Raw genomic sequence first — 26,049 nt, forward strand, 5'->3', positions numbered from 1 at the left:
CCCGCTCAGCCCCAGTTAAAGTGCTCAGGGCGTTTGGCTGATCCGGAATCCACCCACATGAAAGCTTCGTCTATCTCTGCCCGAGAGGAATGCTGGTGGGAGACGACTTTGTTCTGTAGCAGCAGAGCTTAAAAACTCACAGCCGGACAGTCGAGAGTAATGTCACCCTAATTCCTCATCCGAGATTTATCTCGTACAGTTATTCAAGACTATTACGTGTGACAGCGAGGGGAGGAACATCAGGGAGAGCTAAAGGGGACGCCAGGGAGATCCCGACTGCATTAGATCATCTCTTAAGCTTAAAGACATTCCTAATTATCAGTCTACAGCAGATTTTGCACTGGGAAACCTGTCTATATTCATCCTGTGGGAGCGAGATGCCCTCCTAAATCTCCACTTAAAAACTGAGAAGGACACTGACCCAGTTTCTGCTGGGATTGGACCATAGGACAGATCCCATAGCGATCCTTGGCAAAATCCTGGGAGGAGAAGAGAAGAAGATAGGGATGGTAATGAATATTAAAGGAACAGTTCAGCAAAAAAAATCTGTTCTATCATCGTTTATTCACCCTTATGTTATTTAAAACATTACTTTCTTCTGTGTACCACTAAAGGAGAATGTTTGAATGGGTACTTAAACCTTCAAGCCTCAAGAATGATGCAAAACCACCACAAAAGCATCATAAAAGAATTCTATTTGAGCTATATATATATATATATATATATAAATAATATAAATTGGAACACTAAGAATGTAAGTGCATAATTTTTTTTTTTTCTTTAACACTTGATATAGCTAATAACAGACAGAAAATGTGAATTTGGACAGTGAACAGTAAATACTTACATCCTCATCAGCTTCCTGCTGCTCTGCGGCCTGAATCAAAGAGAGTAACTGATTTCAATAAAACTTCAACAGTAGAGGGAAAACAGCCCCTCCGTACGAGGGAACACAAACATTAAACACATACTGATTATTCTGGAGAAAGGCAAGCACTGAAAGTTCACTTTAAAACTTACCAAAATGCAATGATACAAATTCAAACACTTACTGATGTCTGCAAGTACATTAGAGTGCTAAAATGGAAAATAAAATGGCTTTTCTAGGTAAAACAGAATTGGATTCTTTGTAAATTACTCAAATCAATGTGTCAGTTTAAGTAAAAATGACTTTATACATTTGTTTTGCTCATGTCTCTTGAACCCTCACGCAGACAAAATGTTGCACAGATGTCCAGCAGACAAAAAAAAGTCTTTAAGTAAAATATTTGTACATGGTTTTATTGGACTGTTTTCATTATTTTTTATTGTATATTATTTTTATTACTATTTTAGTATTTTTATATATAAATTTATATATAATAATAATATTATGACTTTTCCAGGGAGAGTATGCTTTTCACAAACCTTCTGCAAATTACTGTAATTCTCTTTGTTTTGTTTTTCCTTCTTTGATAAAATCTATTTTAAACAATAATTTAAAAAAAAAGCCAATACAGTACTGAACAAACCTCACAGCCCAAATTTCACTCACTTCTAATAAAATAAGACATTAAGCAAACAAAATAAGCACAATGCTCATTTTGACTGGTTAAAATATTGGGGAAAAATTTTCTGGATACACAAATGTGACTTTGTTCAGGCACATACACAGATTTGTAATCACAGGAATTGTAAAACAATGCAAACCCCTCCATACGGCAGTGGTGGGCCATGGGCAGCAGAGCGTCTCCTGGCACACACTCACCAGCTTGGCCTGCTTCTCTGCCTTCTTCGCCGCTTTCTCTGCTTCCTTCTGCTGTTTCTTCAGGGCTTTCTTCGACTGGGCCTGCTGCTCCTCCTCACCGGCTCTAAAACAGGAAAACACCACACAAGAAAAAACAGCTCTGTCAAACTTCCATCTTATTTCCTTCCGGAAAGCTTTTTTGAAAGATGGGGAAAAGCATTCCAGCCTCGGCTTACACACATAGGCACAGCATCCCGCTGGCTTTTAAGTTGTTGTATCTTTCATCTATTGTTTCAACATGCCCAAAAAAACAACAGAGGCTAAATTAGACTTTCATCAGTAATGTCTGCTTGTTTGTGCTCCTGTGGTTAAGGTAGTCCAGTTATAGCAGCACAGGAAGAGTGATGTCTGTCTACACAGTAGCACATATGTAACATCATTCAGGTGATATGGTTGTCCCATATTGTAGCCACAGACTGATATAATGGTACATGGAAGTGAGTAACGATCGATAATGAAAATAGTTATTTCAGTTCACTTTTAATGATGTCATTTCAATTCAGTTTCATATTGGCAATGGCAGTTTTTCAGTCCATATGAGGTCACATGATCACAAGCGCAAATAGTAACTAACACAGTGATTAAAAAGAGGCTGTAGTGGTAGCATGGTGAGCGTGTCAGATGGTACTGAATAATTACCAAACACTTAGGCTATATATATTTTATATATTTACACATTAAATGCCTCCCAAAAATTATTTATGGTAAATTGTCAGTTATCTTGTATAATGTCTTGATATATACACAACAGTTCAAAGACTTGGGCTTAGTATGATTTTTTTTTTATTAAAGAAATCAGTACTTTTATTTAGCAAGTTAAAATTATAATGAAACAAAAAAGAAAATATTTTTCAAATAAATTCTATTATTTTGATCTTTCTGTTCATTAAAGAACCCTAAAAAATTATTACTGTTTTCCGAAAAACATTAAGCAGTACAACTGTTTACAGCATTGATAATAATAAGAAACGTTTCTTCAATAGCAAATCATAATATTACAATTATTTCTGAAGGATCATGTCACACTGAAGACTGCTAAAAATTCAGCTTTGCCATCACAGGAATAAATCTCTATTTATATACATTTAGAAAATATTTACATGTATATATTTATATTCATATAATTTGTATACAACATATTTTCTTAAATATATTCATGCATGAGTGTCTATTTATATATATATATATATATATATATATATATATATATATATATATATATATATATATATATATATATATAATATACACAGTACACACACACACATTATGTAAACAAAAACTTTTATTTTGGATACAATTAATCGCAATTAATCATTTGACAGCACTAATTAAAATAGGAAATAGATATTTTTAAATTACAATAACATTTCATAATAGTATTTATAGCAGCCTTGGTGAGTATAAAAGTCTTCTTTCAGAAATCTTACAAAAATGTTATTTACTAGCCTATTAATAAATTAATAAATGACATTGGCCATTCTGCTCAATGTAAGAATTGCCAATTAAAAAAACCATAGACATTAGCTTAATTCCTCGATATAATGATATGACAGGAAACACGCTTACTTAGAAAGAAATCTTTCATTTAGATATTGTTTGTCTTAGCGATCATAAAAATAAAATCAGTTACTCTGAAATGACTTTCCTTTTTGACATTAACACCTGAGTCCATTGCTTCATTAGTTCAGACACTTGGCTAACCAACTCCATTAACCAAGTGAGTCTAACATTTGCCAAGACTACCACCCATCCATCATTAGTTAATACGGCAGAGATGAATTACCAAGCAGTGCAACAGTTATTTAAAACAAACACAATTACACAGAAACCCCAACAATATGTAAACTGATCACAGGGCAGAGGTTAAAGGACATGACATGCCTCTGTGATCTCCATTACCATTTTAAACTCTCATTATATAGCACATGGTTTCCGGTTAACAGGACTGACCAACTGCTTTAAATACACCCATTACAAATCACTCATTTGCTAAATTTAAATTCTGTTCTTTCGCTTTAAGGATATGAATAGCACCATTTAACCTGAAACCACAAGAGTAACAGGTGGTCAACAACATGAGCAGAACAAACCCATGCACCACCTCAAGACATTTAACAGAATTAACACTGATTACTCCAAACAATAGAACAAACAGAGAAACTGTGACTCCACTGCAAAGTCTTGCCCTTTATCCAACACTGATCTACAAAGAACCTCCAAAAACAGCAGAATCTGGGCAGGCGACCATATGGCAGCCCTCAGGCAACAACACAGGATCAAGTGCCTGTACACAGAGCTACAGAAGTTAAAGCACAGTGGATCGGTGAAAGTCTTCCACAGCACTACCACGTCCAAGACAACAACGGTCCAGCCGTGGGCACCGCTGAGGCCTCAACCGTGCCAAAGTGGACAATAAACAACTCCACTCCCCCCTCTGCATTATGCATTAGCACGTAACGGCAGCAGAGGACATAAAGGGCCACAGTGAAGATATGCACAGCACGGAGCAGTTTTCAAGTGAATTCACGGATGACGGTCCCCCAAAGCATCACTGCAATTTCTGCTCACAGGAAATTGGAAGCACTGGGGCAGATAGAAGAGAATGAGAAGGCTGCCGATAATTAAAGACCTGTGCCAGATCCGAGGTTATGTATTTACACAGAAACACAAGGCCCGGAGCAGAGCAGGGCTATAAAAATAAAGGTGAAGCATTCAGATGCCCTCCACACCACCCCAGACAGCAGCCGTTGACTCATCAAATTATGGTTTATATGTTAAACCAAAGACAGTATTGTTCACATAACACTGCTTTGGGCACAGCACAGCATTATTATATAAATAATCAGTTTAATAATTCATCTGCTAATAACTAACATGAAAACAATCATTGTAATGAATTTCTGAGGTCAAAACGAAGCTTTCTTACTTTCACACTGTGTTTGAAATATTACTTTGGTTTTTGAAAAGTAAAAGTTGGTCAAGGTGTTTACTTATTGGAAATTCTACTATTAAAAGAACTATTATTACAATGGTCTATTTTATCTGATCCGGGGTTCATTTTCATTACTTTATAGATTATTTTCCACATCAATTATTGAAAATGCTTTTCTCCAACTAGTAGGCCTACATCATAAGCACTGCTTATCCATATCAAATGCTTTCTTTACATTAAATTACTCCACACTAACTCGGTTTATTACCTGTATTGCATTTAAACGTCTCCACGATGGATAACCTAACGTTACCTAAGATTTATTCTCTTCTATGTCAGTAAATTGATTCCAAACTAAGGTATTAAGACAAGATAATTCACAAATTAAAGTTAAAACTGTTGCAAAAGTTATTTAGCATATCTGATCACTTGTTTAACTCCAAGTGTTAGTATATAAAGACACTGTTCAGCTGTCATAGTTAAAGATTTCTAAACTGCTGATGCAATCATCTGCAACGCAAGGCAAGCTAATGGATGACCGCTAATATTACACATCCGCAGAAAACAATGAGATCGTATTCTCACCCTTGTACATTGTCTTTAGTCATAGTTCGGCTCTGAACGGATGTAGTGAAACGAAAGCACTAGATATTCAAGATTTCAGTTTTGTTAATGTGCAAAGACAGCCACTGGGAACGGTGGACATGTGGAAAAGTGTGGAAGTGTTTTGCTGTTGCACATTCACAGCCTCATCGCGAGTCCGTGTAGAACACGTCTCCGCGGGGAAAAAAAAAAGGTTCCTAGTTACTGGTTTGTCCGCGCACGCGCGTCTTTGAGCTGCTCAACTCGTGTAAATAAAACAGTAAAATTATTAAGTGAAATAAAACATTATATGTTAACAGTACAATCCTACTCCCATCCCTGAAAAAAATGTGTTAAACATGTGTTAAATCATGAATATGTTCAGCCTCTATGGTTGAGGGCTGCTAAAAACGCTTCTGTAACATGACAAATATTAATTTCCGTAGCATAGAGATACCGTGGAACATGTAAACATATAAATAATATATATTATATATAACATACATACTGTATATATTATATGTTTATATTTTTCTCAGTAGGATTGCTTCATATAACCAGGGTCACTGGATAATTAACAAGGCAATAAATTACCTCAAAACACTCTTCCTCTTGAGATACACACCACCATTTCTGTTTGTTCTGTTCAGTTGTGTTATAGAGCTATAAAGTCTTTCAAGAGCTATTGGTCACAGGAGGTCCTGATGCAGGAAACTGCCTTCCTGATCCTTCAGCCAAAACAATGTAAACATAATAATAAACCAATGGCAAGAGTAGGAAATACAGTCTGATAAACCTTCTGTGTAATAAAGCTCCCTTTATAGCCTTATTTACACATCTAAATAAACAGGTTGATCAAATTTCTGGCCATTTTCGAGAAGCAGCTGGCTTTAATAAAGCAACTTGTTTTCTTTCTTTCTTTTCTTTTTTTTACCTTAATTCATTACTTTCTAAATACAGAAGGCTATCATACTTTCTACGTGTTCTTTTGTTCTCACATAATTATTTTCTTTAAGACTAATTATTAAAGGCATGAATTATCAAAGGGCTGTGATTTGAGTGTTTGGATGAACTTAACATCTGTTTTTGACCTGTGATGTGCTTGGCTAAGGTTTGTCTGAGAGCCGGGATTTGATAATATAGGGTTTTCCCAGCAGATCTCCAGAAGCTCCTTTTGGTTTGTCTCTTTTCAAATGGCAGTTTAGAGATGGGAGAGATGGTCCAGCTGAGCTCAATGGAGTGTTAATGGTGTGGCGTGGCTTTTGAGAACAGCTCTTATGCTAATGACAGAACCATTCCAAAACATTTCCAAATGAACAAAATGCAGCACCGAATGCTCTATTTTTACTGGCTTCTTACTGTGAGAGCAGACACTGAAAAATAACCATAGACCTTAAAGTCTGATGCAGGGTACTTCACACCTCATTGGACTCTTTAGAAATGGTAATTTTAGCCCACTGTGTTAAACATGAGTTAAGCCATTACAATATAAACCTTGTGAATATCTATGTTCTGCCACTGTGGTTTATAGTTTCTTCAGGGGTGTTAACTTGCTTCTGTTACATGATGATTATTTATCAAGCAATAGACCACAACTTGATGACTGAAATCTTTTGCGTTGCAAACAGAGGTCAAAAGTGCATGGCTTACAGTATTAACAGTAATCCTATATAAATTCTTAAGAAAGTAAGAATTAACAAAATCAAAAGACAAAATAAAGAATATTTGTCATTTCTATTTATAATTTAAAAGGTAAATTACTGATTTGCCATTGCAATTTTTGTTATATTGATAATTTATGCTGTTTTAAATCTAAGTTAGAGTATTTTTTATTTCTAATATAAGAAATTACAGTATTGCATTAATGAGAATCATTAGAGAAAAACTGTATATAATAAAACTAAAACTTCAAAACATTACAACAATAAAGTAGAGGATAACATGTATTTAATTGTCTTTTGTTTTTTATTTTTGATTTGTGGGACATTTTCTTGATAGGTTTTGTTAATTCCCATTAAAATGTTTCTAAAATGTTTTATCTTATACCAGTGTAAGACATTACATTTGTATTCTATTCTGTAGATTTTATCATTTCAAACTTGACATCTTCAAACTACCTTATTAACTTCTTTTACTTGTTATCTGATACCACAACAGAAATCCCGAAGGACCGCCAATTCTGTCCCTTTGTAGGTTGATGGGTGTCTTGTATCAGCAGTTGCTTAAAATGCTAAAGAACACAGATGTTCTTAAAATTACAGACCCTCTCCTCAGCCATTCTGTTCAGCAGGAGATCAGGTGGAGCTTTTGTTTTGGTAACTTGACAGACCTTCACTCCACTTCAGCTCTGCCCCACCCCCCACTGAGAGATTGGGGTGGAGGGGTGTGTGTATGTGTGTGTGCGTATGCCCACTGGAGAGAAGTAATGACACTGTCAGACCTCATTAAAATTGGTGATTTTTAGGTTTTATTATGAAATAGAAGGAAAAATACAACAATTGTGACAAGATTAAATTACAACCCCTTTTTAAACTTTTTTTTTTTTAATTTTTACAGTGTGAGCTACCGTTTCAATAAATATTAAAAAGCTTACGGGGAAATAGGAAAAGCTAAGTGCACACACACACAAACACAAACACAAACACAAACACACACACTCACACACACACAATGGCAAACAATGAACTATGTACAAATAATTTACACTACACATTCGGAATCAGACAAAAGACTTTGTAACAGTTTGTTCATAACTTCTGCAAGTATACAGACTTTGTCAAGGCTCTGCCTTAAGGTTCTGCAATAAAAATACTAAGGAAAAAAGTAAAAAAAAAAAAAAAAAAAAATTAAAGTAGTTGAATAAAAAGTGTTACAGAATCATCATCAACACAAGTTTAAAATATACAAAAGGTGTAGTAAAGTACTTTAAAAAAAAAAAAAAAGTAAGCTTAATCATCCACGTAGGAAAGTTTTATGTACAAGTTTCCATTAACTCGACAGGACACTAGATGACTCTGACTCGGTAGATACCGATGATATAGGACCTCTTTTCTTGGTCAGCATCTTGTGACTTGATCTACTGCTGATGCTCAGAGCCTTACGGGCGGATTTACTGAATCTGACTCCCAGGAAAGCATAAAGGATGGGGTTGAGACAGCAGTGGAAATACGCAAGCGCCTCAGTAAAGAAGATCCATTTCTCCAGACCCTGCTCCAGGAAACAGCTGTGAGATATGACATTCAACATCACCAGAGCGTCCACCAGGATGCCGGCACAGTAAGGCAACCAGCAGATGAAAAAGCAGAGGATGAGGATGACAGTTGTCTTCAGCGCCTTCTTCTTCAGGGCCTGACCTTTGGAGTTCTTGGACAGTTTTGAGATGATGATACAGTAACAGGTCAGAATGATCAGACCAGGCAGCAAAAAGCCAACGATGATGTGCTGGAAACGGAAAGCGGCTTTCCATACTATGTTCGCTTGCTGTGGGTAGGTGAGCTCGCAGATCGTATTCATGCCCGTGTTGTGGACTTTGGCGAACACCAGATCGGGCACGGTGAGGAGGGTCGCTGGAAGCCAAACTCCAAGATAGATCACCTTTTCTGCGAGCAACCTCCTAAAGTTCTGGCTGTTTGTGGCACGGACGACCGCTAGGTATCTATCCAGGCTGATGAAGGCCAGAATCAGCACGCTGCTGTAGAGATTCAGAGTGTAGATCATATTGACAGTGACGCACAGGAATTCCCCAAAAAGCCATCCGCTAGCCGCATCCACAGCCCAAAAGGGTAACGTGAGGACAAAAAGGAGGTCGGCGATGGAGAGATGCAACCTGTATTTGTCTGTCATGTTCTTTGACTTCTTTTGGAAGCCCATCACAAGAACAACAAGTCCATTGCCAATGATTCCCAGGACAAATATAATCCCATATACGATAGGAAGGAAGATCTTCTGGAAGTCGTTGCCGACCGACAGGTCACAGAATTCATCAAAGTCAAAGTCTCCAGACCCTGAGTCTGAGCTGTTGTCTAAAATGATGTGCTGCAGAAAATAACAGTATATTGATTAATTTCACATAAATTTTATGTTAAAAATCCCAAAGTAACATTAAACATTGTAAATTACAAACACTTTTTAAAAAAATAAAACAGATACTTATTTTAAAAACTTCTAAAATATCTTAAAACAACATGCTAAACCTAAATGGTAAAACGTGACACCCAAAGTGCAGGTTGCAAGACATGATAAACATAAAACAGACTAAGCCTTATTAATTTTAAAGTATTTAATCAAACATCAGACTACAGAGCGATTTACATTTGTCCTAAATCAGCTTACATCGTAAAAGTCCATGTTGTTCAAACAGATGAACGTATAAGCCGCGTAAATAGTCTCCACACACTTCAGTCAACGGAGCATCACCTCCAGCAGCTTTTAAACGTGGAGCCTGGCACGCCCCCTTTTTATTCAACAGGGCGGGGCCATGAGGTAGGCGGAGCTCAACAAGGCAGCGCTCTCCTGCGCTGTATTATGAATGCACACTGCCTCCAATGGTTATTGACATTACCTTTATATTTGTATGTTTCACTCATGCCTGGTACAAAAATATTTTGTACACAGACTTTTTGCTTCAATGGCACTGCTTATATCACAAATCCAGATAGATAGATAGACAGACAGACAGACAGACAGACAGACAGATAGACAGATAGACAGACAGACAGACAGATAGATAGATAGATAGATAGATAGATAGATAGATTTTAAAACTTATTTTATATTATAATTTGAATTCAATTTAATGGACTATTTGATGTCGATTTATTTATTTGCTAAGCAGCTACAAGAGGGATAATGAACAGTCAGCAGGTCGTTATGGCAAATTAATTCCCTTAAGGGCAATACCAGCCACTCTCTTTTGTGCTGGGGTCCTGATCATCTGACAGGGTTTATTTTGTGTTAAAGTAACAGTTCACCCAAAAATAAAAATTTGCTGAAAAAAAAAACAAAACAAAAAAATTATGATTTATTAATGTAAATTAGAAAAAATTTCATATTTTGGACATTTAAGATGTTGATGGGTTTGTTTGTTAATTTTTAAGTATTTTGATGTTTTGATTATAATGTCACTTGCTCAGCAATGGATCCTCAGCAGTGAATGGGTGCCGTCAGAATGGGAGTCCAAACGTCACAATAATCCACAAATAATCCACACGACTCTAGTCCATCTGTTAACATTTTATAAAGTAAAAAGCTGTGTACCTAAGAAACAAATCCATCATTAAGACATTTTCAATCCAAACAATCACTTCTGACAAAAATAGTAGATGATAATGCTTCCTTCAGTGAAAAATTCCATCCCCTGTTATCCTCTTTCATCAAAATATTTGTTAAGAACTGTTTTGGATTAAAAATATAATGCTAAATTTGTAATGCTGATGAAGAAACAAGCTCATATACATCTTGGATGGTCTGAGGGTGAATACATTTTCATCAAATTTTATTTTTGGGTGAACGATTCCATTAAAGACCATCTGACTGTAGATTATCCCTTACATATTCATTTAATCAGATCAACTGAAGTGAACTTTCCCACCACCTAAAATGTCCTCCCAGACACCCCAGCAGTTTTGTTTATGATCACATCGTGTTTCTTGGGTGAAGAACAGTGCGAAGGCCGTTACTTGTGGAGGCTTTAGGCTTTGTAGTGTGATTTACTAGATGACAGATCTCCTCTGGTCCTCTTTGCAATTTGTTTAGTGCAAAACTGTGATTGTTGAAGGAACCGTGAGTGATGAAAGAAGAAGGTCACGCAGTCACTTCCATCATATGCCTAGACTAACATTTCATGACAGATCCAAACTCTCTGTGACTCTACTAAATCTCAGCTATGACAGAATCGCGTTTCTTTGAAATATGAGACTAAGTAATTTATTCGTTTCATTTTTGAGCAACATCTTTGCCATCTAGTTAATTTAGGTTTCTTTTAGTGTTTGTTGTTATGTCTGTCCTCTCATTAGGTCGATCCCTATTGGTGCTCTTAGCATTAGAGCCCTGTGGACCGCACAGATGGAATTCCTCCTTCCATGTGTTACTGTGAAACATCAACAGCATGGGCCTCTGGTGAGTAATGGATACGGAATGAAGGTGACTCAGGAAAAAAATATAAGTAGATGTAAAAGTGTTCACTGACAGATGAAGACATGAGAGAATTTTTATGCACTTTTTCTTAAGGATCATGTAACTGTGTCCAATAACAATAAACACTTGATCCTACAAAACTTACAGTTCAGACACTTAAAGGTCTAGAGCTTATAATATAAATCACTCAGCAAATGTATGGTATACCTATAGGTTATTCTTTCTGTATTTTATGTTATAATAGATCAGAAAGGCTAAGCTTATAGTTGCAACTGCACATTACATAATGCTTATTAACTACTAAATGGAAAATTATGGAAATGTTAAGACATGAAATATTTAAGCTTCTCCACTATTTCTAGATCATTAATCTAATACATCTGCAACATTTAATGCTATGATTTTCAGTTAAATGGCATGAAATTAGAAAAAATGCAAACTGTAAGCATTTTCACAAGTAGATTCAACTCAAACTCCACCGTCGAAAGTTAAAACAGGTTTTGACAGGTCATTCCAGGCTGAATTATTAACTTGCCAATGCCTCCATGTTTTGTTTTCTTTCAATTATATGAGTGAGGGTCAGGTCAGGAGGATGTGTTTCGCTAAACAGAGCTAGAATCCCCCCTGTGAAATATAAGATACCCTGTCCTGAGAGCACTAAACACAATCTGTCTGTATATGCTGCCTGTACCCGCAATACAAAGGATCCGTGTGCTGTTTAGAATTTAAATAAAAAGTGTGAAGAGTGGCAAGGGAGCTAAGGAGCAGGGAATAAACATGGAAATAAGGTAAAAGAATGAAGTATAGATAGTGAAGGAATTGTGTATTTAATTTTTGTGGTAAACAATGCTTGTTTTGCAGCCACAACTCATTCATGGCCGTCAGCAAGCTTGCAAAGGATCACATTCATAATAATATGAGGGCTGAAGGATCAGCTCTTGTTCATAAGATAGTGCTGTTTGAAAAATATGCAATGATACATAATTAATCATAAAATTCAGAGCTAGGGGGTTTCCAGCTATTACCACCCAGCTGTTTGCGTGGAGACTGTTGAGATTTTTGTGCTTTGATCTGACATTAAAAAACCCAAGCAGGTTGAATATTTGTTTTGTTTTCATCCTGATTTGCTTTTTTAAAAGTCAAATTTAGAGGTAAATATATCACATGATTACAGTACAGAAAAAACAGATAATGATCCTCTTTAGTTATTTAAAGGGAAAAATACTAGCTATGTTTTAATTAAATATGTTTTACCTAACTAGTTTTAAATGCGAAGTAGAATCTAAACATCTCTAAAAGCTCATTTTAAGATCAAGGGTAATTAGGTTTTATCTGCTCTTAGTTGGCAAATCATTTAGATCAAAATAGCTGAAGGGCTTTTTGTGAGCTTGAAAACATACATCTTTTACATATGGTTCTGCTTTGGGATATTTATTAATGTACATGCATGTTGGATGGCTGTTGTCTACTTAATTCAAGCATCTTTGTGGTTGTGTTCTGCATATTTTTCACCCACCTCCCTTCAAAAAGAGCAGTGAAATATAACCAGGACAATGACATGTTAAGATTTGCCCATTCATGTTCTATAATAGCTCTGAATATTTTTCATCTTTCGTGACTAAATGATAGTGTCACTCACATATCATAAAGCATATTTTCTCAGTTTAGGCGTGTGTCAGTGAAAAAATCCAGTTCTTATGCATTCATGACATTGAAACATTGATATTCAGTGAGTTTAGACACAACCACAGTTTTAAGCCTATAGCATATCACAGAAATTTAAGGAAATGTCTTAAAGGACTGTTTAAAGTAAGTCTTATGACTGAACAATGGAAATTTTTAAGGACAAAGGTTTGCCTTATCTACGAAAGGCACCTTTTTATGCTTCCTACTTGGGTGTGGGGCAGACTTATTGACTTTCTGAAAGCTCTTCCTCTTATAGCATTAGGTCATGGTTTTGAGCTTTGAAATTAGAGGAGAGGGCCATTTATTCACAGGAGAATTTGTTGGACAGGTTTGAGATGTGCCTTCATAAAGTTTGGAGTCCATTTCAAAAACTATACTGTTCAGATGAACACAGTTTGCAATCAGAAATGTTGACTCTCAATTTGCCGATTTGCTGCATGTTGTTTACACATGAGCTATGCTGAAACCACGTAAAACAGGCAGTCACATGCTGTACCATGAGCGTCGTGTGGGTGCCCGAGGTGTTGACTTACAACAGGAAGCACTACGGTTTGCATATAAAAAAAAAATCACTGACGCGTTTTCTTTGCCCACACGTCCTGACACGACTTCACTTCGAAAACGAAGGGGTAATGAAAAAGGAAAAAATAGGTTGGGTAAAATTAAGTTTTAAATGGTGACACTTCCCCTGGGGTGTTGCTTGAAATTTATATTCATTATTGGCTCATAGCCCAAACAAACCACAACAGCATCTCACAAGCCTTTCTTGGATGAGATGAAGTCTGAAGGGAAGGGTGTTTGCTGTTTCTCCATGATAAGTTCCTACCTTCCTTCACTAACGACTAAATTGTGGTTTAGTGTGCAATACTGAAAGTGACCAATGGAAGACTAGTGTTAGTATGTCACATCGGATTACAAAACAGCCAAATCCTTTTTCCTAGTTTGGGCACAATAGCTAAATATAGTGTTATCACTGCTATTAAGCTGTTATGCTGGGTAAATTAAAGGGTTAACTTTACAGGCAATCGTTTGGTAAATAGACCTCATAAGTGCAGCTTCCCTCTGTCTGTTGTTCTATCAGAGGAAAATTCACTCCATAACAACTGTCAGACTTACCAGCTGTTTTATTTACAGACCTACCTGTGTCGGACCTTCCAATAGAGCCTATTGTGTGCATTCAGCAAAGCACTATGACTATCTGTGACAGAAGGGTTGAGGGGCAGCCACTCCTTTTGCCCCCTTTCAAGTGTCCCCAGCTCTAAATCCGCCCATATGGCCAGAGTGGCTTAAGTAGAGGAGAAAGGGCACATCAAACACATGGCCTGTTCAATTCTGCTTCACTTGACACAGATAAGAGGGACGGTGCACCAGATGACAACTCGTAAGAGCTCATGAGTAGGTGAACGGAAGAGTCTTAAGCACTCTGCTAATGAGTGTTCAGTGCACCCACAATGCAATTCAGAGTTGTTTATTATTTATTAGGCGACTGATGTGTGATTAGTCCCCTGTCAAGTGAGATTTGAGGTAAAGTCAGTCAAGATATAGAGCAAAAACATCAGTGCTGATACTTCAAGAAAACAAACAATCACAATCAAAAAAAGTACCTTCATTTTCTCTTACTTATGTAAGATATTGATATTCTAATTTCCATTAGACACCAGGGGGAAGTGTTTACACATCCACACTTGAGGTACTAGGACTAGGATTAAAATTATCATATTAAATATTATACATATTTTAACTTTTTTTTTTTCTCAAACTACATTTTTGTTTTTCATATTTTTTCATATATTATAGAGCATCTTTAATATCAGATGACCACCGCATAAATGGCTGCCCACTTCTCCGGGTGTGTGTTCACTGTGTGTGTGTGTTCACTGCTGTGTGTGTGCACTTAGGATGGGTTAAATTCAGAGCATGAATTCTGAGTATGGGTCACCATACTTGGCTGTATGTCACGTCACTTTTTCACTTTCACATTTCTCACAATAACTTTTGAGAATAAATGTTGACATATTTTTAGGTATGGGCACAGTGCATGCCAGACTCGGACCCACATCACCAACATGAACACCATAGCATCAAAAATATTAGTGCTGCATCAGAGCTCTGACATCCAGATATTTCTTAAACACCAGACTGAAACAAAGCACTCATAACCAGCAAAGTCATATAACGGCACACTTTGTCTTCACCAAGATCTGGTTTCTTGCCTGAAAGCATGCCTGAAAGACAAGACCGGAGCAATGGCCTGGAGCAAACTGAAAACAAATGGTTATTTTTCTGTGCTTCATGTCTGGAGGTGAAAGAGAGAGCAAGATGAAAAACAAGCACCTGTTAACATGACTTGTTTTTGTTCCTCAATTTCATAGGCTGTAAGCTATAATAATGGGCCACACAGTGAAAGTCTTGCCATAATTATAGGCTTCTCAACTGTCTGAACTTCAAATCCTGACGCCTGACTGCTGTGCGATGCCATGTACTCACAGATACTTATATTTAAGTATATATTTTTGCAAAGTTTAATTAACTTTTCATTGGGGTACACATGTACACACAACTTTTTTGCTTATTGTTGACTTTTATATGCAATGCACACTATATAATTGACTCAGTATTTCCCACAGGGTTCATTAAACGTTTATCATGTCAACAGATAATACTGTCTTGTTATTTGTATGTTTAAAGTATATCAAAGTCGGAAACTGAAAGGAGATTCCCATGAGGCTTTGGGTTTTAAGAAAAGCAAACAGAGGACTCCCTTTCCCCATGCTAAAGTTTCCGCCTCCTGGCTTTTTCCGTGGACAGACAGGGAATATAACTCCCTGCATTAAGAGCTTTGTATGTAACGGCTTCTTAGTTATTTTGTATTACATTTCACACCACAATTTCCCTTTTTCCCTGTTATGGCTTGTTAATTCTGAGATGGCTTCACTGATAAAACCTGTTGTCGACAGGTTCCAGACAATGAAACTGAGAGGATTGCTGTGAAGTAGCCAAAATATAATCCTGATGTAAGCATTGTGTGTTTACTTCACATTTAACAGCGTCAATTAAGGCTCAAACCCCTCGAAGACAGTCATAACAAAAAGTGGGGGGTCTTGAAAACATTAAACATTTGAACTGTTTTCAGTAAGCACAAAAGTTAAATTACAAGTTAGTCAGCTTGTCTATTGTCACATTTGGCTGAAATCACAAAGATATATTGAACAACATGTCCACATTTTGTTTAAAAGACCATTTGGGTTGCATGATACGAGCCTCAAAAGGCCATAGCATATTTCTTGCTTTGAGTGTAGTCTTTAAAACTAGACAGATATTGGGTGCTGTATATTTCTCATAATATCACATTCTTCTATTCTGATTCACTCGCAGCAATGTGTTTTGAATTGTGCTTGAATTGCATACAACTGTAAGCCCCTATTGTTCACAGCCAAAGTCACTACAGAAGACGCAGACGATTTGACAAGGGAAATCTTGTTCAGACCTCTTACTTAGAGCCCAGGAAAGTGCTCTTTACTCTCACTTCAAATCAAATCAATGTCTGATCAATCATGGGCCCTGAGCCTTCAGGGTGGCAGTGGGGATCAATCTGCCATTTTTCAGGGTATCCACTCACTGCTTATGTCTAGGGCTACGGCTGAGGCCTGTCTAATTGAATTAGCAGGGCCATGTCCCCGGGGTGATTTCCATCTGGTTTTATATGTAACTGACAAGAAGAACTGACTTGAAGATACATCAACAGATGCAGCTGGTAGTCCAGGAGGGAACTAAACTCTATAGAGGATGCAGAATGAGATATTTTTTTGTTTAATTTCCATGGCATGGTTTCATTACATGTTTTACAAGTGTTAAAGGGTATAAAATAAATAAAAATGCAGAAATGACATGTCTAATTGTAAATTCTGACTGTTGTTTCCTAACAGATGTTCTGTTGTTGAGAACTAAAAGCATTTCTTGTGCTAACATTTTTTTGGCATCCATGGCTGATGTTAATTAAATCAATGTTATCATATTTCCAAGTGATGACAACACCTGTGCTTTCGGCTCATTACTCAGACTGAATCACCTTTTCAGTCCTCAGTGTCAGACACCAGAAATTATTGCTCAACCAGCTTCAGAGTGCTTTGTCTTTGCCCTCAGACACCCATATCCTATTTCCTTGCTTTCTACTTGGATTATTGTTAGTGTTCCTAAGGCCAAATCACTTATTTCACATTTATCAGGGAAGCGTAAAACACTGAATCATAAAATCATTCAAAATAGATCTGTTATTCAAATGACATTTTTAATGTGCCTGTGCCTTTGTTATATATATACATTGTGTCTCAGCTTGTCAACCATTAGGCTACTAATAGTTTCTCATACTTACGGTTTGTATTCAATCTAGCATTAATAAAGGCATAAAAGGCATAGTTCACACAAAAATTAACATTCTGTCATAATTTACTCACTCTTAAGTTGTTCCAAACCTGTATGAGTTTCTTTCTTTTGTTGAAGATAATAGAAGATATTCTGAAGAATGTTAGTAACCAAACAGTTGACGGTAGCCATTGACTTGCATAGTATTTTTTTCCATACTGTGGAATTTCGATGGCTATCAACTGCTTGGTTCTAAGAAACTCATATATGTATAAATGATTAAAGAAATTTCATTTTGAGTGAACTATACCTTGAAAATATCTTTAATTAAAATGATTATTGCAGAACACAAGAATCAAACAATATGTAAACAATCCGATTTATATGACCTATATTTATTTACAGAAATGTATTGTCATCATACCTTAAACTCATTTTGTCTGTTTGATGAAGGCTGCTCAGTGAGTTGCTTGGGGGCAGTGAACACTGTAGGACATACGTAAGACTATAAAACCGTTTCTGACTTCTTTATTCAATGACATAAGCAAATGGCAAGAACACTCTAGAAAGCAGGTGTTCTAAAATCACTTACATTAAGAAGTATTTGAGCATAAATGCCTGAACACCTTCCAGTAGAGCTGTTTTAACCAGTGCCATTTAGTCTGAAAAAACATGCAATAAAAAATGAAGCCGTCTGCTGATGTCTGCGGGGTAATTAGCTCTCCCTTTCACTGCCCACCAAACTTCTGCCTTTCAACATGTTACTTCAAACACAGTGTTCCAGTGGCTGAACTCTTGTTGAACCTGGCCTGTGTTCTGCTGATGGCTGCTGCTTCTCATGTTGTTCAAACCTCAGAGAAACTTCCCCTGTCTAGTTAACTCCCCCAACCTAAAACTACAGCCTGTTTATGCATGATAAAATGAAATTAAATCAATAGCTGAGGACATTGATGAGTCACTGTCACACTACTCATCTACGCATTTCCCTGTTTTGCACACTGGTTGCGTGAGAACAACTGTTAAAAACAAGAAGTTGATTTGTTTGTTTCCCTTTCTCAACACGCAGTGAGGTCACTGACAAGCTTGAATTCACACTGGTCCGCTTTCCACTGGAAAAGGTCTTATTTTGGTGAGTTCTGGCTTTGCGGTCTGTCATGTGGACAGGGTTCTGCGAATTCACCTCGGTGTCACCTGTAACGAGAGAGGGGCTTATTCATGATCAAGAAAGCCACTTTAAAGCAAGCTCTATGACATTTTAACCAAACGATAGAAAGGGAAACTAAAGTGGCCGCAGAGACTCGTCAGGCTCTATATTGACCGTGTTAAGCTCATATTCATTCCTAAAGAGACATGAATACATAATAACACCCCCTCACTTATGGGTGCAAGGGTTTTTTTTTTTTTTTTCACTTCGGTTCACCTCAGAGCCCTTAATGAAACAGAAACTTTTTCCACAGTTTAAGATATAATATATAAGAAATAATGTTTTTTGGACATTGCATACATTAAAAATATATGGATGCACGCTTGTATTCCTGACATCTATTAGAGGGGCAGATGGCCTCTTCTCTTGTATTGTTGGGGGGTTGGAGGACAGGAGGTGTGAAGTGTGGTCTGCTCAGAGTGAATAGCTACAGCTCAGGCTTGAAGGAGCCACACACAAAGGCAAGCGCCCAGAGATTAGTGACATGACACGGCCGTTCTGAAAGCACACAAGCGGAGCGGAGATTGTGCTTTGTTGCTGTGGAAAATGGCAGAGTGACACATCTGGAGCAGAACTGCATTCAGCTCAGGGTTTCAAGGCTTCCCACCGGGCTTCTTTCCACCATTATCTGCTCAATGGGTGGAAAGTCAGTGACCACTTTCCTAAAATAGAGTACAAAGTAAGGTCTGAAAGTCTTAAAAAGTATTTGTTCCCCTTTTCCAATAAAATGGTCAGTAAATGGTAGTGTTTAACCTTCAGAAAAATAAATATTATATGAGGTGTTTTATTTACTTATTTATTTATTTGCATTTAATGTCTGTTTAATTTATTTGCATTAATCCACTGTTTTTTTTCTATGAAATTTGGAACACTGTTACCAGAATTTGGGACAAGACTGAGTTGTGTACTATTTTTGTCAAATATTGTCCTGCAAAAAACATTACGTAAATTTTATTTATTTATGCACACATGCATATATGTATGCATTTTTATATACTGAAAGAAAAGAGAACATATTTCAGAAATTACTATTAAATTTCAAAAACAATTACAGAGAAATGACATGTAACACATTGGATAAAACATGAAATTGTTGAGCACAAAAACTCAAATACTCCAATAATACTTGTTTTATTTACAACTTCCGTGTTATTTGTAACTTCTTGTTTAATTTATAATTATTATTATTTTTATTTATTTTTTTACTGTATAGATATGTATGTTAAAGAAAAATATGAGTAGTACGGTTGCAAATTTAACCTAGTTGTACTCTGTAGGGGCTAATAGCTAGGGTGAACCGTTGATTAATTGTTATTGAAAATTGATTTTTTTTTATTTTATTTATTTTATTTTTTTTCTTATAATTTGGGTAACAGTGTTGAATGGTTGAGCTTGACAGGTGCAGTCAAGACTGGTTGTCAAAATTATAATCTTGTTGTATGGTTTTAATTATTTGATTTGGATACAGTTTAAAATTTGCACCGTATTCAAAATCAAAACTACTAAAATCAACTCTATTAACAGAAAAAAAAAAAATGTGGGTGAAAATGTTCGAGATAGAGACCAACACTCTAAACTTTTCTACTCTAAACCAAAACGTTTCTCTTGAGAAATTTGTTTGGTGTTTACAGTCTCTCGTACTGAAACTGGTGTATCTAATCTGATTTATGTTTGTGGTAAACAGATTGTCCTGTTTTAAAATGTCTTCACATCAGGTTCACTGATTAACCATCTTCACCAAGCACCAAAAATACAAGAACTAAGATCATATCACATACACTGTTCCCACAAACTCATGGAGAATGATAAGGCGACACAGTTTTACACATCTTCTCATATGTCAACAGATTTTAGCATGGCACGGTTGAGAAGTTAATTATGTAACATCTTGCTCCTGTTTGTTATAGCTGTGCTTCGAGGGCAGGGTCACATGTTCATTACAGCACTCCAGGGTAGAACAGAGTTCAGAAGTCATGGCACTTTAGTTATAAATCTCCCAATCTGCTTAGTCCTGTCAGTATTAATGCAACTCATTGGCTAACAAAGACAGAGCAGGGTTTGCTTCTTTTTTTTTTTTCTGATTCCCTTCACAAAATTAGTTTGTTCCTTCAAAGGTCACTGAATTTTCCCAAAATAAATACATCACACAAACACATATGCACATATGGAAAACAACATGTGCACTGCCATCTGTGAAAGAAAGCTGATTATGATGTTCATTTGCATCATGTTGGTTAAATTCATATTGATTGCATATTAGGTGTCGGTTGAACAAACTTTTTTTTTTTTAAATCAAAACTTATTCCAGATATAAAAATCATAATAAATACTTTGAGTCATATATAAATAACCCTCATGTTCTGTTGTCTTTATAACACCATATTTAGAGTCTCAGAAACTGCAATGCTGTATATGTAAAAAATAATAATAGTTATTTTAAATTATTAAAATGTACAACAAATGTACAAAATATAAAAAATCATTGCTTTTATTTATTTTTATAGACAGAATAGCATGTGGAGGACTTGAAAAGTAAAAATCTTGTTTTTAATAATTTCTAAAATAAAATTGGAAATAAATGATTCTGAAAGGTTGTGGATAAACCTTAGATGTTAAGTATGCTTTTAAGTTATTACAATGACCTTGGGGTCTCCTAGACCCCAAACAGAGAACAAGGGTTAAGTAGTAACCTCATCTGACAGTGACCCTGTCAAGATTTATATTCAATATAAACCATTATAGTAAACAGTCACCAGGTGGCACTCCATACACCTTAATTCAAGATCCTCAATCTTTTCTTTATTCTTTTGATTGAACCTAAATCAAAGCATATGTCAAGCGACTTTCAGATTTCACATTTAATCTGTGATCACTCTGTTGAGTGCTATTAGAGATGGCATATATCCGTGCTTTAATCAAAGTTTGATGAATCACAGTGTTTCATGTGAAGACTGCTCTCTTTTTGCTTCCTTTAAGCGCTTGTATTTTCTCTCCTCTGGGTGTTCAGATGTTCTGAGGGTGTAAAATTTCATATCCAGCCTTCTTATACTGCAAGCACTGCAAGACTGTGCCAATGTAAAGCTTTACTTATGCAGAGGAACTGTCAGTATTTGCTATTGACTTAAAACTCAAATTGCAGATCGAAAGCAACTTTTCAGGTTTTAAAACCAGATTACTGATTGGTCTAAATCTGTTCTTCCAAGACTTTAGTTAGAGATGGCTGGGTTTTGGGTGAGAATCAACCTGCTGCGAAGGGCTGGCCTCATCTCCCTCTCTCCCACGCCCACTTCTCCTCTAGTCAAGGCTAAAACACTTTCTCCAGTTTCCCTCTGAAGAATAATTGGGCCTCCTCCTTGTTTTATTGTTGCTCTCCAGATCATAAATCAGTAAGAGGGATGGTGGCGGTTCCACCGTGTGGCTCCACTCCTGCCCTGCAGCCATGATGGGGAGTTGCTCTCTAGTGACATGCAGTATTCCCATGTGTGCGTGGATATGGATCCCAGAGTAAAGGCTGCCACAGGAAACAAAAGATGGCTTGTATTATTGTGACCGAGTGCCCAAAGGCTAATTAGGCAGAAAAAAAAGGCAGCAAAAGCCTGCAAATCAATCATGCTGATGCTGCCTCTAAATAATGAATGACAAAATAATGAATTTTTAAAACATTTTTGTTTTCTGTTATTATTCTGGAGTGGGGTGAAACAACATGCCTTTGTTAGTGGGCATGCCAAAACCAAAAGTGAACGTTGATATGCTGATCTTTGAGGATATTTTTTTGAGGGGGTTTTAAGGGTACTTCAATGAGTTTCACATGCAGACATATAGTTGAGCTAATGTGTGATTTGGTCTGCTGATCAAAACCACTTCCTGCTACAAGAAAGAACAATTTGTACTTTCCACTGTTCCTTTTTTATACTGTATATATATTACATTCTTCATGATATAACTCGCACGCAAATTATATTTGAACAGCATTTGGTTCATCTAGAGCACTTCCAGCCTTTTAATAAACGTTGCTGTACTAAAACTGATATGTGTTTTTTTAATGTATTCATGTGTTTATTTATTTCAGGCACACAGTTGTTGTGTATTATGTAATAGGCAGCCATGTACCATGAAATTAAAGTAAAGCTTGTGTAAAAACAATGTAGCTACTGAAGTGGATTAAGGCATTATCAGCATACTATGTTCATCTTATGGTCTGTGACAAAAGTGACAGCCTGTGAGGGCAAAAAGACAAGCGTTGTTGTGTAGGCAGGCATGTGCCATATGCAATTAAAGTAAAGCTTGTGTAAAAACAATGTAGCTATACTGAACTTACGGCAGTATCAGCATACTGTTTTCATTTTATAGTCTGTGACAAAAGTGAGGGCAAAAGGACAGGCATTGTTATCATTTGATGTAGGTGCCATCTAGTGGAGAGGGTGATATTATGGAAACTCGGTGAATCAGTTTTTGAACCGTCTAAATGAATCGGTTCACTAAAATGATTCAAACATTTCAGCGCTATATGAATACAGTGACTCGTTTCCTCACGGTACACTATTTTAAAAATAATAGTCACTCTACTAAATATGTAATAAAGTTATTAATAGGCTACTGCTAACTGTAGATAGATACTTTCTGTTGGCACCGAAGTTAGGAAGGTTCAAATATTTTTTTTCTTAATTCTTACTGAGCCCCTGAAGTGACAGAAAAAAAACCTCACGTGCCATTGACATTAGCGAAATTGCGCGATCAAGAAGTGTGTCTATTGTCAATAGTGTATCGATATGACAGAAGCCAAATTATACAGATTTCTGTTGGTTAACCTGGTCACCAACTTCAGGGTGCAAAACGTGAGAAGCATTCGCGTATGCAAACAAACAAACAAACAAACAAACAAACAAACAAACAAAAAACTTAAGTAGGCTACTGCAAGTGTCACTTTTGGGGCTCCGTAAATTCTCTACCGACTTAATGGAGAACATAAATCCCGTCTTATTTGGAAGACCGAGCTCTTGACGGTAAGTACTGCCTCTTTGTTGGTTAGTTTAATTGTGAAGGATGAGATTAATTTGTGTCAATCAGGAAAAAACAAACATTAAGGCTTAGAAAGAGTAATTTATCCGGTTGTCTAAACGAGTGCTCCTAATTCTGAAGCACAATAACAGCACAGTGTTAAAGAGGTGAACAAAAGTGAAAACGGTAACGTTAATGTCTGAACGCCATAAGTGCAGATGAAACGATTAGCTGCTCAGTGTGTGTGATGTTCTGCTTGACTGCAGGTGTGTCTCAGTCCTCAGAAAGACAGTTATGAGCCAGTGATGGTATGTTCGGTAATTTAGAAATACAAATTAAACAAGGCAATGTTACAAAGAAACATCAGGCAAGGTGAAAGAGCATGGCAGAAAACAGATGTAACAAAACTGAGAGCAATAAAGAAACCTCTCAAAATGGAAATGACTTGCACTAGTCATCTCAGGCAAGCTGCAGTTTAAAACCCACCTGTTTCTTCTCATCTCAAATGGCACGATTTATCAGGCAGGATTGGGGAAAAATGAATGTACTGGAGGTAATTTTCCACTGTATTAGATTTTAAACAAAAGCATGTGAAATTATCCACAGAGACTGTGAAACCATTTTACCCGCAGTTATGAAAATTAAACATTGTGGGAGGCAGGCTTTTCAGAGGATTGTTGATACATTATCCCTGATATTATGCAATTTGTTTGTCTGTATATTTTTAGGGTAATTTTTTTTTCACCTTATCTTGAACACCCCGTTTAAATGCCCATAATTGAGACAAAGCGTTCTCATTTGGAGTCGGATCCCTCGAGATGCCTTACAGGAATATAATGACACCTCACCGCCATAATTATTAACATGTGCATTTACAGCGAGGAACACTTAGCATTTGGATTAAACCATTGATCTCAATTGGTCCAGGAGGTTTGTCAGGTAATGGGTTTACACAAATCAAAGCGAATAGAAGATTGTTCCCCTGCTGCCAGCGTGTCCAACGGCCAGTACCCTTTGTGGTTTGTTTAGTCAAAGCGTACAAAGCACTTCAATTATTACAGTACTCTTTATATTAGTGCTTGAGATGACAACCATTTCTTCAGCTGTGGAAATCAAGTAGCTTTTTGTTTCTGTTTACAAACAGCCATAAAGCCACTAAATGCAGAATAAAATGATGAAGATGCAGACGCACAAGAGGAACATTAATCTGAGTGAGATGGAAAATCCACTGACAGGTATGTCGACCCGTACTACTCTTCTAATAAACAAACCACTCTGTTTCCCAGGTAATGCGCCTTGCTGCTTCCACTTCGGTAAATGGCTTTAACTTTCTCATCTTTGGCTCTGGAAGAGCCAGGTTTAATTTTTATATACTAACATAAAAAAAAGTCTCTGCTTTGACAGCACTTCGGTTAAATATTTCCCTTGGCCATAGTTGAATTGCGAATACTTTTAATAGTGGTGAGGATTGGAGCGGGCAGGTCTGGGGACCGGAAGGTCCCAAGATGCTAGGGCCAAATTGACAGGCTGTCTATGTTGGCTCAGTCTTCATTTACAGCAGGATGATCCTTGCCAACCCTGGTGGCAGCCAATTTGCTCTAGGACAGATGAATGTGGAGAGGTATATGGAGGCAGTGTTTTCCCGCAATCCCTCTGGTGTGCACTGGGCAGATCTGAGACCTCTGTCACAGAACTGACATCTTATTTACCTCATTGTTTGAGGAAATGTTGAGTCGACCGTTTCAACATTTGGAAAATTTGAATCAAGTGATGACCACAAGATCATTACCCTTTGACCTATTTTGAATCCCAAGAGGTCAGTGCAGTTTATCTGAGTAGTGTAGAATCATTTTGCATTTACATTTACATGCTAACTGTAGAAAACCAACACTTGGGCTATTTTCTGCCAGTCTTTGATGGTGTATTTTGCCGTGGAAATGTCATTTATTGATTGAGTTCTGTTTTGTAAAACACAAAAGAACAAACAACAGTTTTAAGTATTTCCTCAGTTTTAATTAGCCTCTTTCCATTGTCATTTAAGAGAGGTTAAAACACAGCCCAGGGCGGGAGGGTGAAATTGGCCAATTCTATCATTGCATGCAAGAACTCGGTGCTTTCTCTCAGCTCCCCATGCAAAGTCTCTTTGTGGTTGTGTTGGCAGGCTACTGAGCAAAACAATCTGTTTTGGGGACATGGCTTATTCCTGACAGAATATAAACGCTGGTCTGTGAAAAAAGACACTAACTAAACATCGATACATTATAATTTTAATATGCAGCTTGCATCATTTACTATGAATGATTATAAAAAAAAAAAAAAAAAAAGTGGAGTGCAGTAGTTGGTTTCCAGAACTGAAAATTC

The 26,049-nt window shown here is 36.8% G+C and overlaps 3 protein-coding genes across 4 annotated transcripts in view; 1 reads left to right on the forward strand and 2 right to left on the reverse strand.

Annotated features, from left to right (window-relative positions):
- Window positions 1–5,481, reverse strand: part of LOC109105252 (aspartate--tRNA ligase, cytoplasmic-like) — a 32,811-nt gene extending 27,330 nt beyond the window's left edge. Inside the window, exons 1-4 of the mRNA XM_042731036.1 lie at window positions 5,307–5,481; window positions 1,748–1,850; window positions 848–877; window positions 422–479 (exon numbers count right to left, since the gene is read on the reverse strand). Coding sequence (XP_042586970.1) covers window positions 422–479; window positions 848–877; window positions 1,748–1,850; window positions 5,307–5,329 — 214 coding nt within the window. The 5' untranslated portion in view covers window positions 5,330–5,481. The remainder of the gene's footprint in view (window positions 1–421; window positions 480–847; window positions 878–1,747; window positions 1,851–5,306) is intronic.
- A 2,266-nt stretch (window positions 5,482–7,747) lies between these two features.
- LOC109096562 (C-X-C chemokine receptor type 4-B-like) lies at window positions 7,748–9,760 on the reverse strand. Its single transcript, XM_019110168.2, has 2 exons — window positions 9,636–9,760; window positions 7,748–9,338 (listed from the first exon to the last, which is right to left on the reverse strand). The coding sequence occupies exons 1-2, from the start codon at window positions 9,648–9,650 to the stop codon at window positions 8,292–8,294; spliced, it is 1,062 nt and encodes a 353-aa protein (XP_018965713.1). The 5' UTR covers window positions 9,651–9,760; the 3' UTR covers window positions 7,748–8,291.
- A 13,661-nt stretch (window positions 9,761–23,421) lies between these two features.
- Window positions 23,422–26,049, forward strand: part of LOC109051652 (thrombospondin type-1 domain-containing protein 7B-like) — a 223,531-nt gene continuing 220,903 nt past the window's right edge. For both annotated transcript variants that reach the window (XM_042731041.1, XM_042731040.1), the window contains exons 1-2: window positions 23,422–23,693; window positions 24,833–24,923. The gene's annotated coding sequence lies outside the window, so the exon portion shown is untranslated. The remainder of the gene's footprint in view (window positions 23,694–24,832; window positions 24,924–26,049) is intronic.

The sequence above is a fragment of the Cyprinus carpio genome, chromosome B9 (assembly GCF_018340385.1).
Source record: "Cyprinus carpio isolate SPL01 chromosome B9, ASM1834038v1, whole genome shotgun sequence".
Classification (NCBI taxonomy): domain Eukaryota; kingdom Metazoa; phylum Chordata; class Actinopteri; order Cypriniformes; family Cyprinidae; genus Cyprinus; species Cyprinus carpio.